Source organism: Prionailurus bengalensis, chromosome B4 (genome assembly GCF_016509475.1).
Source record: "Prionailurus bengalensis isolate Pbe53 chromosome B4, Fcat_Pben_1.1_paternal_pri, whole genome shotgun sequence".
In the NCBI taxonomy this organism is placed as follows: Eukaryota; Metazoa; Chordata; class Mammalia; order Carnivora; family Felidae; genus Prionailurus; species Prionailurus bengalensis.
Window position 1 is genome coordinate 138,652,317 of NC_057358.1, and position 18,611 is coordinate 138,670,927.

Consider the following 18,611-nt stretch of genomic DNA (forward strand, 5'->3'; position numbering starts at 1 on the left):
ATGGAGGCGGGGGGGGGGGGGGCATGGCCTCCGAGGGGTAAAAGCAGCCCCAGCGGCACCTGGGTTGATCTCACGGGCGGGCAGGTGAGGTCGGGGACCGCTGGCTGTTAAAAGGATGCCCCCCCCCAACCCACACACACACATCTGGGACTTTCTGCTGTCGGTGGAAGGGGCCGTGGGCCCGGTCTCTGACTCCTGCCTCGTATGCGCGTCTAGAACGAGCCCCTGCCTCGTCTGGAGGCGATCAGGCACTCGTTGGCTGCCGGATCGCAGAGTCCAACAGGTGCACGGCGCTGTCTCCGTGTGGACCTTCCCGGGGGAAGTCTGTGAGCATCTGTGCGCACGGGTGCACACGGGTGCCTGTCTGTGTTACTAGCCGCGTACATCTGTGCACACACAGATGTGCACGTGCGTATGTGGGACTGTGCTGGGGACTCTGACACCCCCAGGATGCGCGTCCTGCCCCGTAAGACACTCTGCCAACAGTGTTGGGGGCTGTAGCAATGACCCCCCCGCCAAACGCAGAACTCTGGGGGTGGGGGTGGCTGCCGACTCCTCGCGTCACCCTTACGTGATGGAGTGGTTCCAGAACACACAGACGGGTTTGGTGCGCTCCTCGGTCTCCAGCAGGGTGTGCTCCACCAGGACGGGCCTCTCCAGGGGGCTGGGGAGCGGGGTCCCCTCGCTGTAAACCACGGCGCTCACCACCGGTGTGTTAATGACTGGCCGGTTAGGCAACCTGGGGGCGGGGGGCGAAGCGGGAACACAGGGTTAGACACTCAGAAGACACTCGTCTAAGCCCTGTGCCCCAGGACACGCCCCAGGGACACACGGGGCGGACGTCTTCCCAGGAGGGCAGAGCTGGAGACTCAGCCGCTGCTCCGGAGAAGGGCCCGGGCCAGGCAGCAGCGACGGCCATGGCAGGCGTGGGGGACGTGGGCGGCACGTCTGGGTCAGAGGTGGACTTCGGACATTTAAAAACGAAGAGAAAGATGGGGCGCCTGGGTGCCTCACTTGAGCGACCGACTTCGGCTCAGGTCACAATCTCACGGTTCATGGGTTTGGGCCGCGTGTCGGGCTCTGTGCGGACGGCTCGGAGCCTGGAGCCTGCTTCCGATTCTGTGTCTCCCCCTCTCTCTGCCCCTCCCCTGCTCACACTCTGTCTCTCTCTCTGTCTCAAAAATAAATAAACATTAAAAATAATTTTTTTAAATAAATTAAAATGAAGAGAAAGAAGGGGTGTGTGCGAGGGTGTCGCTGGCCTTGCGGAAGCCCTGGAAACGACCGGAGCTCGGAATAATTACACCTCACGGCAGAATCTCATCCAGCCACTAAGAGGGAGGAATATGAACACCGGGGAGCCAGGGACACGTGTGGAGAATGACACGACGGTTGGAAAGCAAAGCCTCGGTGGCGGCCCAGCTCTGAGGGGGGCCATGAAGTCCCCGTGGGCGGCGTTTGTTTCTCCAGGCAGAAGGGGGGCCACCGGCGGCCCGGGGCACACGGGTGCGGGGGGGACAGTCCCCCGGGCTGCAGAGTGCAGGGCAGCAACAGTGTCCATCGAGGCACGAGCGGGGTGTGTGCTGGGGAGGGGGCGCTCCCGGCAGAAACACCAGGGAAGGCCCTGCCCGGAGACCCAGAACCTTGTCCCCGGGAGACCGCAGGTAGCGGTCTGCAGCCCTGCACCAGGGTCACGGGGTGACGTCCTCAGACGTCCGGGTGGCAATTTAGGAAAGCCTTACCGGAGGCTGCGGCGGTCAGGGTCATAGTGCTCGGGCAGGAGCTGCCCCAGGGTCCGGTAGATGATGACCAGGGCGACGGCGAACCGGCCCGGCTCATCGGGGTGCCTCTTGCGCCTCCTGAACGGGGCCTCCCTCTCGGTTCCGGGCCCTGGGGGTGCCGTCTGCGGGGCGGCCTTCCGGCCGGCCGGCCTCACCGTGGGGCCCTCTGCAACGAAGCAGATCGTGAGGATGGGGGCCGGACGCCTGTGTCCCCCCCAAACCGCATCCTACGCGAGCAAGCGCCGCCTGATATCAGAGATTTCAGGGGAAGACAGCAGGTGGCTCCTCAAAAGGTTTATCACGGAGCCCCACGTGACCCCGCCACCCCACTTCCGGGCACGTGCCCTGAAGCGCCAAGGCAGGGAACACTCTCGGTCCCAGACGTGCTCTGTAGCCACGGCGGGGCAGGCTTCGGCCTCACGGGGGAATAAAGTACCACCAGCCGCCACCACGTGGACGAGCCCGGACCACACGATGCTCAGAGGGAGAAGCCAAGTACTGTGCGATTCCCCTTCCGTGGGCACCGGGAAATGCACAGCCAGGACAAGGGGGGCTCCGGGGGGCCTCAGGGTGATGGCAGCTGCCCGAGTGCGGACGGACAGAACGCAGCTTGAACTCTGCACCCAAGGGTGCTTAGGACGGTACGTTTTACGTATATTTCAAAGTATCACATGCTGACGGCTGATCCCTTCCCCCGGGGGGCAGGGGTCTCTGCCAGGGCTGCCCCACAAGCCCGCGGGAGGGGCAGGGTGCCGTTCGTGTGGGTCTGCATCCCACACTTTTATCCCACGTGACTCACGGGCATGTTTTAGGTCATACGTGCTCCAGGAATGCAAAACGTCAGGTACAGACCACGTCAATAAGTCAACACACGTATTGTGGGGGCGTAGACGCTTACAATTTCTTGCCACCGCCTGCGGCATGGAACCACGGGTGCCAGAGACCCTGGTCCAAACCTTCCCCAGTCCCAGTGTCCACACGGGGTCACAGGAGGGGCTATCGGCCCTGCCTGTCCCACCGGCAGAGGGACGCTCCCCTCCGATGCTCTGTGAACCTGGCCACACTCGCCCACGTTCTCAATGACTGACAAAATGCCCCTGGCAGCATCTGGTGCAGACGTCACCCCTGCAGACATCCAGACCGCCCAGCGCTGAGCACGTCTTAAGCACGGGCTCCAGGGAGACAGGAGGGCCGAGCCCTGAGGGCAGGGGTTCTGGGAGGGGCAGAGCCCCGGGAGACAAGCCTGTGGAGGGGCCGCGAGGTGCGGCGGGGGCGGGTCTCATCCCTGCCACCCCTGGAGGGGGACGCTGCACACGGAAAGGCCCCAGCCCAGAACAGGTAACTCATCCCGGCAGACTGCCATCTGACCGACCGATGTCTGGCCCTCTGAGAGGGCACCTTCAACCTCCTGACCCCGCCCAGGGTCACTGACTGCTTCGCAGCACTGTTTAGTCCCATTCAGCTGTTCAGTGACACTGGCTTTGGGGTCGGGCAGGGCAGGAGGCTCCCAGTGTCTCGAAGGTCACTGTTTTCCGAGGTGTGCACTGAGTGGCTTTCCGGAAGGTCATTGCAGGAGGCCGAGGCCGGGCCTCCTCACCGGGCCAGCTGCAGGGCCTTACCACCCACTCTGCCTGCTGTGGCACACTGGCCACCCACCTGAGCCGCCCCCAGCTCCTCCTCTGGGTGGGGGGAGGGCAGTGCCGGCTGCGGGGTTCTCTGAGCGAGAGGGCCAGGCGCTCCCCCAGGCTGGGTGACCCTGCCCGGGGCCTCCACCCGAGAGCAGGATGCCCCCCCAGGGCTCAGACTTGACCTGGACGGATGTGACTATCTTCACACAGCAAGAACATTCACGAGGACTTCACTCCTGGACGACCCCATGGAGTGGGCACCAAATAAACACGCTGACTCAGTTCCCCCTGGTCCTGCCTGCCGCCTCTCTTCTAGTTGCTTCTGGAAGCAGGAGACGGTCCGGCTGCCAGCAGAGGCTCGCCAGGGCTCTGTCCTCCTCCTCCAGCAGGGCTGCTGCCTCTGGGGAGCACTGCATCACACTAGAGACTGCCGGGTGCACTGGACAGCATCCCGGGTCACGGTGGCCTCCTGGGAGCGTCCCGCCCCTTCCCAGTGTCTGCTCTGGGCCTCCGTGACTGGCTGGCTCCAAAGCCTCAGATTCTCCTATGACTTGACTGGCTCTCTGCATCTCTAACTAACCAGCCGGCTAGCAGGTGGGTCCCAGAGGCTCCCCTTGGGCAAGGCATCTGGGCCAAGGGTGGGTCATGGCACGGGGACAAGAGGGGCCCGGAGTCCAGAGCTGGGACAAAAGCCCGCCTAGGGGGCAGTCAAGGCAAAGAAAGATTGGGGCCAAGGTGGGAAGGTCAGTGTCTGAGTCAGGCTGGCAAGGCCGAGGCGGCGGGTGAAAGGCGGGCAGAGGCCAGGCCTCGGAGCCAAACCCTAGGGCTCCATCGAAGTCATCGTCCTGTAGGCGAGGAAGACGGTCTTCCAGGAGGGACGGAAGCAGACAGTGGGACACCAAGGGGCTGGGGGGCTGGGCTGCACCCCCTCCACCTCCTGTAAGCTCTCCCCCCGGGAGACCCGCCCTCATTTTTGGCTACGGGAGCTTAGGATACTTTTCTCTGCCACGTGGTGAGCCCGGTGTTTGCAGAAACTGGAGGGCAAGGGAGGTCACAGGAGCCAGGGGCTGAGTCTTGTCATCAGCAGAAGAAGTGGCGGAGTTTACTACGGGCTGGTGGTGTAGCTAACCGACGAGGTGAATAAGACACCACGTGCGGGGCCGAGGGGACCTGCGCATCAGCCGGCGGCTGTCCCAAGGCCAGGAGGGCAGCAGGAGCCAGAAGCTTCTCTCACAGGACCTTCTAAAGCCAATTAGGCTCCGCGTGTCCACTCCTGATGCCACAGGCTCCCAGAGAGAGGATGACCCAGGGGTCAGTCCAGAAGCAGAAACACCGACAATGTCAGGGAAAGAGCCTGGTTTTTTAGGGCAAGGTAAGATGCCATATTCGTAAGTACACATACACGTCCCTTCCGAGGGCAGCTGTGGACAAACTGCTGAGAGCTAACCCAAGGGGTCCCAAATTATTTGAAAGGTGGGGTCAGTGTCAAGGTGGACCCTACATCAGAGGACCTGGGTGGCTCAGGCGGTTAAGCATCCGACTTCGGCTCAGGGCATGATCTCACAGTTTATGGGTTTGAGCCCCGCGTCGGGCTCCGTGCTGACAGCTCGGAGCCTGGAGCCCATTTTGGATTCTGTTGTCTCCCTCGCTCTCTGCCCCTCCCTCACTCATGCTCTGTTTCTGTCTCTCAAAAATACATGTTTAGGGGCGCCTGGGTGGCGCAGTCGGTTAAGCGTCCGACTTCAGCCAGGTCACGATCTCGCAGTCTGGGAGTTCGAGCCCCGCGTCAGGCTCTGGGCTAATGGCTCGGAGCCTGGAGCCTGTTTCCGATTCTGTGTCTCCCTCTCTCTCTGCCCCTCCCCCGTTCATGCTCTGTCTCTCTCTGTCCCAAAAATAAATAAACGTTGAAAAAAAAAATTTTTTTTTAAATAAAAAAATACATGTTTAAAAAAAGTCAATAATAAAAAAAAAATTTGGCACTTGAATAATAATACCACAGAACTGACAAAACTAATTTACCAAAAACATTCCAGATTTTAAATTCGCCGTTACAGAATGTCACAAGTCCCCTATATTTTGAGACGTATCTGGAGTGCATCGGTGAAAAATACTTTAAGAAAATTCCAAACGTTTAAGCCTTTTGGTAAATAACCCTAAGCCAGGACTGAAGAATTGGCTTGCTTTTTGGGGGGCGGGTGGATTCTAAGATTTTACCGACAGCTTTTCCCTGTACGTCGGGGTAGAACAGCTCACACACAACCTAAGCACTCTCTCGTGTATCCCGTCACGAATGAGCCAAGTATCTGTAAGAAATGACCCACCACGGGGGCGCCTGGTGGCTCAGTCGGTTGAGCATCCGACCTCGGCTCAGGTCATGATCTCACTGTTCGTGAGTTCGAGCCCCGCGTCGGGCTCTGTGCCGACAGCTCAGAGCCTGGAACCTGCTTCGGATTCCGTGTCTCCCTCTCTCTGCCCCTCCCCTGCTTGTGCTCTCTCTCAAAACTAAATAAACATTAAAAAGAATTTAAAAAAAAAAGAAATGACCCACCGCGGCCACTGGGGTCTGACCCCAGCCACCGCCCCGCGCCCGGCTCCCCGACTCAGGGTAGGCCTGTGCCACAAACGCACACAACACGCTTTGCTACCGAGAACCGTCTTGCTCGCTGTCGCGGGACCTTGGGAGGAGCCCCCCCACTCCCGCAAGGGGGACCCCCCAAGGGCAGCCACGGTGTCTGCGGGGCTCTACCTTTCCTGTCGGGGGGTCTGAAGAAGTCGGCCGAGAAGAACACAGAGGACTCTAACTCCTTCGGGAACTCGTCACGAACGTCCTCGAACCGCGGCACCCTGGCTCCCGTGAAGTTGAACGTGTCGAAGATGTCCACGGCAAGAACTGTGGGGACAGGCCACCCTTGTCATCCATCCCCCACTCCCGCCACCGACAGCTCCCTCGACCGTCACCCTTTCCAAACCGCGGAGCCGCGGCCCCGACCGATGATCTTTCAGACAGAATCTACTGGTAGTTTTCCGCGTTCTTTAAACCCGCCAAGAGTTACACAGCGCGAGGGCTGCACGTGAAGTCAGAAATCACGGGGTGCTGGGGACCGTCTGGCTGGGGTCTCGGGTGCAGCGTGGTGCAGAAGTGGGGGGACCCGAGCAGAGTCACCTCCTGCCCCCCCCCCCGCCATGACGTGTCACCCCTGCAGCTACTGTGCCTTGCAGGTTACGCGGACAGATTGCCGCAGAGGCAAGAGAAACCGGAACTGTCTCCCCGTCTGGCAGAGACAGGACCCCAGGGCTACGGACTCCTGTTTGCTCTCGGACACTGTCAAGACTGAGGCTGTTGGGGCGCCTCTCTGTTGGTGCTGGTCTCCTCTGCAGTGAGGGGCCTGGTGACCAACAGGCCACAGCTACCCCGGGTGCCCCGGGGCGACCCCCAAAGTCAGCCCACTGAGCCGTCTGTCTGGTTCAACACCCCCCGGTTGAAGGGGGGATCACCAGCCACCCACGCAAGCAAGGGCTGGGCTCCCGCCCCGAGTCCACTCCTGCCCCTCCTCCAGGGCAGACACAAGAACGCCCAGCACATTCACCCTTCTTCCGTGCCCCCAGTGGTGCCGGGGTCCCGAGTCCGCCTCCACCCCAGCACAGGGCGGGCCGAGTCGGGGGCTCGGGAAGGGTCAGACCCCACGAACATCTGGTGAGGGTGCGAGGGCCCCTCCCCAGTCAGCCCCAGGGTTCACGGCAGGGACGCCACTTCTGGGTTAAGGCTCAGTCAGGCCCTTCCGGTGACGGATATACATAAAGCAATCCCCAGGGCTGCCCCGGTACCCCCCACCTGGGTGCTAATAAACATTTGCAAGAGGAGACGAGGGCCCCCCCCCCTGTAGGGAGATGGCCCCCGCCCAGGGGCTTGCCAGCTCTGTCTGGGTGGGTGTGGAGGGGGCCTTGCTCCCCATGAAGGAAGCATTTAAACCCTCGGACCTCAGAATGGCCCGTCCTGGGCGCTAGGGTGACTCAGTTCGTGAGGTATTTGCTCTGTTGACCTTCAGCCCCCGACTCGGGAAGGGCAGACAGATGCTCCCCCATCGCCAGGTGCCTGGCCAGCCTGCCTCTTGTCCTTCCCTGGGTCCGCGCCCCCCGGCGTGAGCCCGGAGGGCTGGGCCTGCAGGCAGACCCCACACCCGCTTCCCTAGACAGCCTCAGAGCCAAGTTCTGGAAGGACCCCCACGGTCCAGCCTGCAGCGTTTCACCTCAGCTGCCCCCGGTTCTCTGGGCGCGAGAGTGACGTGTGCGTCTCCCCGGTTCACACACCGGGACGAGGGGGTCCTGTCTCTCTGCGGACGAGGAAACACGGCTGGTGACCCTTCCCTAAAGGCGGCCCAGCAGGGGCCACGCCTGGAGCACAGCGCGCACCCGGGCGGCCGGCGCCCTTACTCATGTTGGCGGTGACGACGACGAAGGGCCTCAGGTAGGTCCTGCGCACGTTTCGCGCCACGTTCCCGAAGTAGGCCTCGAAGCGCTTCAGCAGCTGCACGGCGCCCGCCTCGCCCCGCTGGATCTGCTCCCACGCGGCCTGGGTGTCCGGGGCCAGGAGGGCACTGCCCGTGCGGACCACGTCCTGCTCAGACAGACACACAGAGGGCGCTCAGGCGGTGAGCGGGGCCGAACTGGCGCGGCCGGGAGCACGCCGGCTCGGGAAGGCCTCTAGCTCGCCCAGACCAGGCCGGCCCAGGCTCAGGGATGGGGAGACACCCTCCCTGTTTTCCGTGTCAGAGGCAGGAGCCACGTGTCACGGAGAAGCCTGCTGAGGGCGTCCCCACGTCCCTCCCACGACGCCAAGGGGACAAGGCACGCGGATGGCCCTCGGTTGCACCAGAACTCCAGCCCCCCGCCGCCCCCTCTGCTGACCATGTAGCGATGCGGCCCAAGGACACAGAGCGGGTTACCCTGTGGTGACACTCCTGACCCCCCACCCCGACGTCTCAGGGTTTAGGTGACCCGGGCTGTCCATAGGGGCTCCGGGATGAAAACCAGGAGGGGAACTTCTTTTTGCAAAGAATCAGGAATAAGAACAAATTCCATTGGCCCAAACTGGGGCTCGGATTGAAATGCAATCAAGGGGGCCCTGCCTTGCTACGGATGGAGAGGTTCCCTGGGGGCTCCGTGAGGATGAGAGGATCCCCGGGGGCTCTGCAGGATGGGGAGGTCCGGAGAGGAGTCCGGAGGAAGCACGGGTGACACTGCTCACCGCCCGGCACTTCACAAACGTCGGACAAATGAACATCTCTTCACCCACCACTCTAAGCAAACGTTACTTAGGGGCCAGTTACTCAAACAGAAAACAGGACGTGCTTCGTAGGAGACATCGTGTCCTTGGAAAGCAGGCCCTCGAGGTGGGAGCACAGACTCTGGAGACCCCTTACAGGCTACGTGCCCTTGGCGCTCTCTGCCTCAGTTTCCTTACTTGTAAAATGCGGCAGTAACCGTGCTACGTCACGGGATGTGGGCACGAGGGGCCGAGTCACTAAACCACACGGAACGCGGGTACTGAGTGGTCAGTGGTCGGCGGCCGTGACTGTCCCCACCACCAAGACCAAGACCGTGACCCGCCTGTGCCCTCGCCAAAATGCCCCTGACACCCGCCATCGGTCTCACGGGCCCCCGTGCCGGCTCCGGCGCGGAAAGTGAAGTTTTGCCCTGGGGATGGATGCTGGGTGCGGCGACCCTGAAGGGCTGAGGGCAGACCCGGGCCGCCCGCCAACCCCGCAGGACGCCTGGACCCAGACGCGTCCTCGGCCTGCGGGGCCTCCCCGAGGGCTCCCTGCTCCACGGCCTCACCTCGTGGAAGTGGGCGTCCCGCGTGGCCGCCAGCTCGAAGCCCTGCTGGCCGCTCTCGTGCAGCAGCACGCGGCCCAGCAGCTGGTAGGCCGTCCGCACGTCGTTGCCGAAGAGCGCGCCCGCGTGCTGCGTGGCGTTCCGGAGCGCCCTGGCCAGCCACAGGGACCGCTCGCCGTCTATCTGCGTCTCGTTACGACTCAGTTTCTCATTCTGGAAAGGGGGGGGGCACCCGAGACGTCCGCACAGCTGCCATGGCTGCTTTGCTCCTTCCTGTCACTCAGAAATCTGTTCCCTTCCGGTAAAAGCTTCCTCGTCAGACGAGGACTTTAAAAGTCCAAAACCCCAAAACGAACTTTGGTCATTAACTATGGAATCAGAAAGGAGGGACTGTCAGGCCAAAAGGCGCTGGAAAGAGACCGCCAAGGGAAGAACAAAGAGCGAGACGCGGGGACAAACGGGCGAGATCGGGGGCAGGGGACCGGAACGTGGGGACTCCGCGTCTCCAGATCTAGGCGCGGGGCCGGCCCCGACGGGAGGAGCAGCCACGCCCGGCTGTGGGTGCCCAGAACAGACGTGGGCCCTGATGCGCCCAAGCCATGCCCAGCCCCTGGCTGGGGCGATGCGGAGGCCTCGCACCTGCCCCCTCTCCTGACCCCGCTGCGTGCGCGCCCCCCACCACCCCCCACCTGAGGCCCGGCCTACCATGGCTTTGAGCTCCACGAAGGAGACAGTGGTGCAGTTGAAGAGGTCCGGGGGCAGCCAGCCCTTCTCCCCACTGCAGTGCCGGACTGCATTCCCTGGGGAGCGGGGAACAGAGAGGAAACCCTGAAATTCCAATTGTTAATTATGCTCGTCTACCTGAATGCACGCAAATCCCGTCTGTTCAGCGGGGACGTGAACTCCAGGAGTGAAGCACGGCCCTGGGTGGGGCCGGGGCCAGGCAGGTGCCACGGCCAGAGGCCCTCCCAACCTCTCTCCCCTCATGTCAGGGGCCACGTGGGCCGCCCAGCGATCAGGAGCAAACGTGTGAGCAAGTCCACGAAAAGAGAAATCGGCTCCGTCGTTTGCCAAATGACGAGCATCTGTCTGTCTGTCTCCACGCCTGCTGCGAATCCGACTCCGATGCGTGGTCTCACTGGACCTCCCGACCCCCCTCGGGGCGTGGACGCGGCTCCCACCCCCATACGACAGAGAACCCAGTGCTGGGAACAGCGACGCGGCCTGCCCGATCCCGGCCACTATGCCCTTCGTGTCTGCGTTACAGCCCTTCTAGCTTTCGCCACTGACAGTTAAGGGAACAACATTTCGTCAACGCAGAACGTCCCGTGAGTTCCCATGCTTCGGCCAAGTCTCCCGTAAGCCACGTGCCTCGACCAATTTCCTGCCTGGAATGGATGCCACAGGCCAAGGCACTTACCCGTGGATCCCTTGGGGCACTGCACCGCGGCCGGCTGCCCGAACTTGGTCTGCGGCCACCAGATGCCGGCCTCGAATGCTCTGGGACACCCATTGTAGATCACTGGGGGACGGGGGAAAGAAAGCCACTCAGCCGGGCGTGGCCATGGCCGTGGCCGCGAGGGTGCACAGCGCCCCACATGCTGCACCCGTGTCGAGAACCGGACCCCTACACTTTCCCTCACCGGCGTGAGAACGCGGGAGGGCGGGGCCCTGGCTCTGACCCATGCCCTCCGCGAGGGCCAGGTCACCTGAAGCTCCTGTGGACACAGGCAGGCCGGGAGGCTGCCGACCCTCCCCAAGCCCCGGGAGTCTTCTGTGCACACGTGGACGCACGCACGCACACGCCCAGCAGCCTGTCCCTGCGACGTGGCCTGCGGGGTTCAAGGGGCAGCTCGGACCTTCACAGCCGAGCATGGTGACCTCGGCAAAAGGGTTGTCACAGCGGTTGCACTGACGGCCGATGACGCCCGACTTGCAGACGCACTGCCCAGTGTCCATGTCGCAGGCGCGGCTGTGGGAGCCGTGCGGGAAGCAGTCGCACGGCAGGCAGGCATCCTGGTCCGGGGGCCTGTAGTAATTCTCCTGCGAAAGCCAGAAGCCGTGCGTGGGACTCCACACACGGGCGGGGCTCTACACCTCGATTCTTCCGGAGCGCGTCAACGTTACAGCGCGACTCCTGGGCCTCTCTCTGCTGCCCTCCACCCACAGCCCCCCGCCGGGGGCTTCCCGGGCGCCCGCCATGGCGGACAGGCAGGTGCAGTCTCCAGGAAAGCACCCTTCTAACTTCTTAGCAAAGACTTGTGGGAAGCCTGCCTATCTGTCCTAGAAAATACTGGATTCAAATGGAGATTGAAGGACAAGGATGGCCCTTGCCACGTCTTTTTTAACCGAGAGAAACCAGAGGCCACCTGAGTGTCCACCACGGGGCAGGTCAGGGTGACGGCCAAGAGCACGGGCTTCAGACTGCAAGGTCCCGGGTTTGTGCCCATCCAGGCTTTGACCGGCCACGCTGCCCTTGCCAGGTCACTCGAGCGTCCCCGCTGAAGACTGGGATGGGGCCGTGACTTGGGCAGAGCCACGGCCAGTGTCCGGGCTCCTGTGTCAGGAAGGAGCGTGGGACTGTCCCCACTGTGTGTGTTTGAGTGTCTTGGAGAAGGCCCTAGAATGTTAGCAGTCGCCCCCGGAGGGGAGATGGGTGTCACCGTCACCTTTTAGATACTGTTGTGCATTTTCTGTAATTTCTGATGAGAACAAATCCCAGGTACATTTTTCCCAAATACCCTCCCCACCTTCCTCCCACAGATGACCCACCCAGTCTGGCTCCATGAGGTTGGCCCGGTCCTGACCTGCTCCGGCTGGAGCAGATGTAAGCGTTTCAGGAGACAGCGTTCGGTTTTTGGAAGCACCATGGTGCACGGGGGACGTTACTGATGTTAAACGGCCAAGAGTACCCGTGACGGCCATTTCCCTCCCTGGGTGGGCACAACCCTACGCCCTGGCAGTTGCGACCTTCATCAAGGGGGGCAGATCTCTCCTCTGGATTTCAAGTGACCAGCGGCTCGACACAGCAGTGTAGACACGATTCTGAAGGTGCGTGGCATTTTCCAGGACACCCGGGGGCGGGGGGGGGCGGGCGGTCTCCCACGGGCTGTCCCGAGAGCACTGTGGCAGACTGGCACCATGAGGTGACTGCACCATGCAGGACAATGACAGACACCCCAGGTGGGGTGCAGGCAAAGCTTTTCATAGTTCAAAAAATATTTTTAGACATTTATTTATTTTTGGGACAGAGAGAGACAGAGCATGAAGGGGGGAGGGGCAGAGAGAGAGGGAGACACAGAGTCGGAAGCAGGCTCCAGGCTCCGAGCCGTCGGCACAGAGCCCGACGCGGGGCTCGAACCCACGGACCGCGAGACCGTGACCTGAGCCGACGTCGGCCGCTCAACCGACTGCGCCCCCCAGGCGCCCCAAAGCTTTTCATGGATTAAAACTTACAGCCATCACGGAGAGGAAATTTGACAAAAGACCAGGAAAGCAGGAGAGTGGCAGTGGTGCGAGGGTGAGCCAGGCTCTCAGAGGCTGTTTCCGGTTACCAGCGGGGCGCGGGGCCAAGGACTCGGGTTCCCACGGGCCAAACCAGCACAGGGATAAAGACCAGCCCAGGTGTACCGGGGACATCGGTGAGTCGCGATTTCCCGGGGCTTAGGGCTTGAGCACACGTGTGTGTATGTCTAGGTGGATGTGTGTGCACATGCACAGGTACGTATGTGTGTGTGCACGTGCATATATGTCCATGTCGAGGTGCGTGTGTGTGTGTGTGCACGCATGGGTGTGTGCATCTGTGTCCAAACAGACGCGTCCCTGCACTCGCCCATCCCGCGGGGCTGGCTCCCCAAGGTGGCGGTGGGGACGCGGCTTCCATCCGCCCACGGGCCGGGCCTCACCTTGCACTGACACTGTCCGTTGGTCTTGTTGCAGTCGGGATCGAAGCCCTTGCCGACGGCACAGTGGCAAGGTCCACACACGGGGTTCCCCCACCAGCCTTTGGGGCACGGAAGGTCGATCCTGTTGGGAAAACAGGCCAGCAGAGGGAAGGTGTGCATAGCCCTTCCTGGAGCCAGAGGAAGACTGTCGCAGGCCGGGAGGCTGAGCTACCCTGCTTCTGGGCCCCTCCCTCCCCCTGCAGTGGCCTCCGTATCCCCCCTGCTCGTCCCCAACCTCACTCTCCCGTGACCCCTCAGGATCCCAGCCTCCAGGGGCCCCATGTCCGGAGGGCTTCTACCTGCAAAACTTATTTCTAAAATGATTTGTTTGCTCGCTATTTTTTCTTCTACCCGGAAGAACAGGCGAGCACCCCAAACTGGGCTTACGTCCCATCAGCGTGACCTCGCCACGTTCCAAGCCGTGGGGATGGCACCCATCGGTGTCCACCCCAGGACGCCTGGCTCACGGGGGCGCTCAGTGACAAGTGACCCCACTGCCGGGCCAGACTTTCTCAACCCCAGCCCCAACAGAGCAGACCGAGCCTGACTGCCCTGGGCAACCTTTCCGCAGGACCCGGGGGCGGGGGGGGGGGGGGGGGGGGGGGCGCCTATCGGCAAAAAGTCCTCAGCGGGCAGATCCTGAGTAAGGGATTCCGGGGCATCCACGCCTTCCTGGGTGCCCTGAGTCAAACACTGGCCACGTCCCCGGAGACGCTCAGAGCTGCCTTTTCACGGATGTGACCTGGACTGTGGTCGGCTCCGTGCAGCCATGGGCTGGAGCCAGTGGTGGGTTCAGAATCACGACCCAGGCCCAGTCGTGCCCTGGGAGCCCAGCAGGCCCGGAGACGTGTGGCGTCGAAGGTCACGAGGCCACGCTCACCCCTCCCGGGCTCTGGCCGCTGCCTGTCACTGTCACCCACCTCCGCTCCCACCCTGACCACACACCGGAGCATCATCTGCAGACCCCCTACCTGTGGGACGCACCTCCCCAAGCAAACGTCCTTCGGGTTCCGCCCCGTGTTCACCGTCCCGGCTAATGGCATTCCGTCCACCCACCCGCCCAGCCGGCAGTGAACGTCTCATACTCCCTCACTCGCCTGGCAAGCAATTATTAAGTACTGACTGTGTACACAGCAGGGGCGTAAAAATAACCACGCCAGAACTGCCGAGCCGGGGGCTCCAGTCAGGTGCTCACGGATCTGCTCTCACAGTCTGGGGACCCCAGAGCTGCGGGGCACCTTCCCCCTCCCGCCTCTGCCGCCCTCTGCCCCTGCAATGCCAGCCCTCGGGGACACGATCAGCCTCCCGGCCTCCCTGCCTCCGGCGTTCACCTGCTCCCATCGCGCTCCGCGCGGCGGCCGGGGCCCTCTGAGACCCACGCTCGATCCTACCACGCTTCTGCCAGGCTTCCGTGGCCTCCAAAAAGCCACGCTCTGTTCCCGGCTTGCAGGGCTGGCCCCCCGCACCCCGGTGCCCGCCTGCTTTGTGCACGGCTGGGCTCTACACACGTGAGTCACGCTGTCTGTCCCCGCAGTGGGAGCGCGCTCAAACGCGGTTCGTCCCAGGTGCCAGTTACACTCTTACTCGGTTCTGGCCCAATTTGAAAAACAAACAAACGGCCACGTCCGTGTTATCTGGAATCCTACGGATCTTTGTGCTAAGTGACAGAGAGGAGAGGCGTCACGAGAAGGAGCCGCTGGACGCGACAGGCGGGCCGTCTTACTTGTTCTCGCAGTACTGCCCGTAGTGGCTGGATCCACACTCGCACACGTAGCCCCGCGGGGAGCTGGGGCTGTGCACGCAGGCCGACACGTGCTCGCAGGGATTCAGGTGGCACGCGTCCACGCACTTCCTTCCAAAGTACCCTGCGGGGACAGGCCAGCATTACCCCGCCCACCCCCGCCAGAATCTGCCCGAGGCATCACGGGCCCGCCCTCCGGAGCCCCAGCCTGCAGGGGAAGACGTCTCAAGCGATCCATCGTGGCCCCCCCAATTCTCCGGGCTATGCCCCCGAGGGAAATGGGGGAGTCACGGGAAGCACAAACGTTCGGTGGGTCAGACTTGGAAAGGCAGAGAAAGGGGCCCCCCGGGAGGGCAGGAGGCCCCGGCCTCCCCGGGACACACGGGGGACGGGGACGAGCAGAGCAGGATGGCAGCACCTCAACGTTCAGGCCGAGAGTATAATCTTCTACAGTGCGGGCTGTTCCCGAATTCTTTCCCTCCCCTCATCCTGTGCCCTGAGGATAAAGCCCGGAGTGTCCCCTGGGCCTCAGGTGAGGACCAGACATGGGAACGAAGTTTAAGAAGAGAAGGCCCAGGGGCGCTTGGAAGGCCCAGTCAGTTAAGTGTCTGACTTCAGCTCAGGTCACTATCTCATGGTTCGTGAGTTCAAGCCCCGCATCAGGCTCTGTGCTGACAGTGTAGACCCTGCTTGAGATTCTCTCCCTCTCTCTCTCTTTGCCCCTTCTCCTACTCTCTCTCTCTCTCTCTCAAAAAAAAAAAAAATTAAAAGAGGGGCGCCTGGAGGCTCAGTCGGTTGACCATCCGACTTGGGCTCAGGTCACGATCTCACGATTTGTGGGTTCGAGTCCCGCGTCGGGCTCTGGGCTGACGGCTCGGAGCCCCGAGCCTGCTTCGGATTCTGTGTCTCCCTCTCTCTCTGCCCCTACTCGCAGTCTCCCTCTCTCTCTCTCAGAGATAAACATTTAAAGCGAATACAAAAATAAGTAAATATAAACAAAGAGGAGAGCGAGGGAGCACTCCTTAGTGACAAGGCTCCGCCCTCCGCAGACCCGCACGGGTCGGGGGCTGCTCCAAGGCCGCTCTCCTCCGTGTGTTTTCGAGCCCAAAGCACGGCCCTCTGCTCAGGGGCTGCAGGGTGCGGGGGGTGTGGGCGGGGCTCCCACCTTTATCACAGATGCAGGAGTAGGCGTCCCAGGCGTCGCGGCAGCGGCTGTGCGGGGGACAGGGGCTGGAGGAGCAGGGGTCCTCCACGTCACAGCCGTCCTTCACCCTGACCTTGAGGGCGTCGTTCATGTTGAGCGTGGCGATGTTGGTGGACGTCTCGCCCATTCTCACCCCCTGAGTTAAAGAGGGGCAGCCGGCTTCAGCCCCGTGTCTTGGGGTGGGGGGCAACCCCCCAAAGTAACCAGGGGGTAAGAGGGCCCCAAGTTCTCTTGGTCGTCAAAAAGCAGCCCTTCACGTATGCACAGAGCTGGGACCTGCGTGGGGGGCAGGGAGGTGGAACCATGGCAGGCGTGAGCGCCAGGTGGGTAGACCAGCCGCCCGGAAACGGAGTCAGAGCGAGTCCGCGTTCCGACACTTCCGTGGCTGGTGTCCTGAAGGAAAAGCGAATGCGGGGGGCGGGAGAGCGCGGCCGCCGACGAAGGTGGCGTCTCGTGGGAGCCGGGGGCATCCGGGTAGCGGGGCGGCCCGCACATCACCGCGGTGGGGACGCACACGGCGAGTTCCACGCTGCGGGACAGCGCTTTGGGGGGGGGGAGGGGGTTGGCGCTCAGAGATGGCACTGCCCGGTCACCGAGGAGGGTGGGGGCCGTGAAGGGGAGGCAGGTCGGGAGTTCATTTCCTGCAGCGGGAGGCCAGGGGCACATGAGCGGAGCTACTCGACTGACAGGTCACTCCGGCTGCTGCTAGGACACCTGCTCCGGGGGATGAGCAGGTTCAGGTGGGCCTGGGGGGGGGGGGTGGCCGGGGGAGGCAGCGGGGGGCATGTGAAGGCACACAGGACGTGAAGGCAAAGCTGCCGTGGTGGACGGTGACGCGGTGATGGGGATGCGGGGGGAGGGCCGGAGGGGACCACGGGGAGGACGGGTCTAAGCTGAAAGCGGGACTGTTAAGCTTGGGTCGGCTATCAGACGAATGACTCATTCACTGAAAGGCAGCAGGCGGACCAAGGGCCCTGAGCTGCCCACGGTGGGGGGCGGGCACCACGGCTCTGCCCTACCTGTATGCAGCCCCGGAAACCGCGGTGCACGGAGACCTTATCCTCGGACACGCCGCCCACGACGATGCTTCTCATCTTCAACCCCGGAAGCTGGTTCCCGATCTGCACCGTGTCCTGTGGCGGGAGGGGGGGGGGGGGCTACATCCACATTCCGGAAACATCTTCTGGGAAGAACACGCCCAGAGGCTGACGACGCGGTCACTTGGGCAAGCTCCCCACAGCCCGAGGACACGTGGGCCTCCAAACAGAGGGGCGAGCCGGGCTCGGCCTTCTCGGGGGAGAACGCAGCCGTCTGTGTGTGACAGGCAGGAGTGGGGACCGGGTCCCAGGATGCACGTCCTCCCCGCCCGGCCCAGCCAAGATGGCCGGCCGGGGGGACGGGGGCAACCCTCCCACCTCCACAAGGGGCACCGCTGATGAGCCACTGCAGGAAAGTGCTGGTGAACTAGAAGACAGCAGCGAATGGAAAGAACGAACAGGACGGCAGGCATGTACGAACGTCGCTGCTGGACCCTCAGGCCCTGCAAGGCCGCATGTGGAACAGAACAGCTGTTTATCCTCAGAGCCAGGCGGGAGATGCGCCTAGACCTCGAGGGCAGAAAACTCACAAGCAGCCCCCGAAGTGGGCGGGCGTCCCAGAAAAAGGGCCTCTCGTTACCAGCTGCCACCAGTAGAAACCCAGTGTGGTTCACCGAGCATGCTCTGAATGCCACTCGCCCGTCGCTCGCCCCCTCTGCTCACCCAGGCTCATCTGCTCACCCACCTTCACGCGCCACCCACCCTGAGGGCGAGGACCCTTGTGTTATTTATCTGTGTGCCCCAGAGGCACAGCACCAAGCCACAGTCGTCACTCTGGTCAGCTCTGCTGAAAGAGACCACTGCTGCAGGTGCCGAGGGCACCACGATGGGATAACAGACGGATGGGGTCCAGTTCCTGAGTCCAGGAGCCGGCCATCCGGCAGGGGGAGGAGGCACAGACACTGGGGACCGCAGTAAGGCAGGATGTGAGACCCAAACTCAGGGGGGCCCGAACGCGTGTCCCAAAACCCTCCAGGGCTCCGGCACGTCCCGGCACGTGGAGGGGTCACTCGGTTCTCCGTAGGCCCGGCGAAGGTGCCTGTTCCAAAGAGGGCACAGGTGCCAACTCACCTGGTCCATCCCGTAATCCAGGGTCATGACCGCCAGGTACTTGATGTCTTTGCCTTCCTTGGCGCTCTTCAGTTCTATCAACAGGTGGTGCCACTCCCCGTCAGTCACGCGTGACCTGGACAACCTCATGGATGCCACGTCTGAGGGGCCGTGGGACACCTCGAACTGGACGTGGTTGTTCAGGATCTGTAGGACAGGGAGAGCCAGACCTACCAACTGATGTGACGACAGCAGAACAGAAAACACTCTGCGGTCACTTACATAACAGAGCCGTGCAAACAGGGCACTGGGCCACAGATAAACCTTAAAAAGT

The 18,611-nt window shown here is 62.6% G+C and overlaps 1 protein-coding gene across 1 annotated transcript in view; it reads right to left on the reverse strand.

Annotated features, from left to right (window-relative positions):
* The window catches only part of CELSR1 (cadherin EGF LAG seven-pass G-type receptor 1), a 138,119-nt gene that overhangs the window by 15,909 nt on the left and 103,599 nt on the right, over positions 1-18,611 (reverse strand). The window contains exons 10-22 of the mRNA XM_043562926.1: positions 18,299-18,484; positions 17,150-17,263; positions 16,092-16,266; positions 14,909-15,050; positions 13,147-13,267; positions 11,101-11,284; positions 10,662-10,763; positions 9,947-10,041; positions 9,245-9,454; positions 7,841-8,024; positions 6,156-6,299; positions 1,743-1,947; positions 572-739 (exon numbers count right to left, since the gene is read on the reverse strand). Coding sequence (XP_043418861.1) covers positions 572-739; positions 1,743-1,947; positions 6,156-6,299; positions 7,841-8,024; positions 9,245-9,454; positions 9,947-10,041; positions 10,662-10,763; positions 11,101-11,284; positions 13,147-13,267; positions 14,909-15,050; positions 16,092-16,266; positions 17,150-17,263; positions 18,299-18,484 — 2,030 coding nt within the window. The remainder of the gene's footprint in view (positions 1-571; positions 740-1,742; positions 1,948-6,155; positions 6,300-7,840; positions 8,025-9,244; positions 9,455-9,946; positions 10,042-10,661; positions 10,764-11,100; positions 11,285-13,146; positions 13,268-14,908; positions 15,051-16,091; positions 16,267-17,149; positions 17,264-18,298; positions 18,485-18,611) is intronic.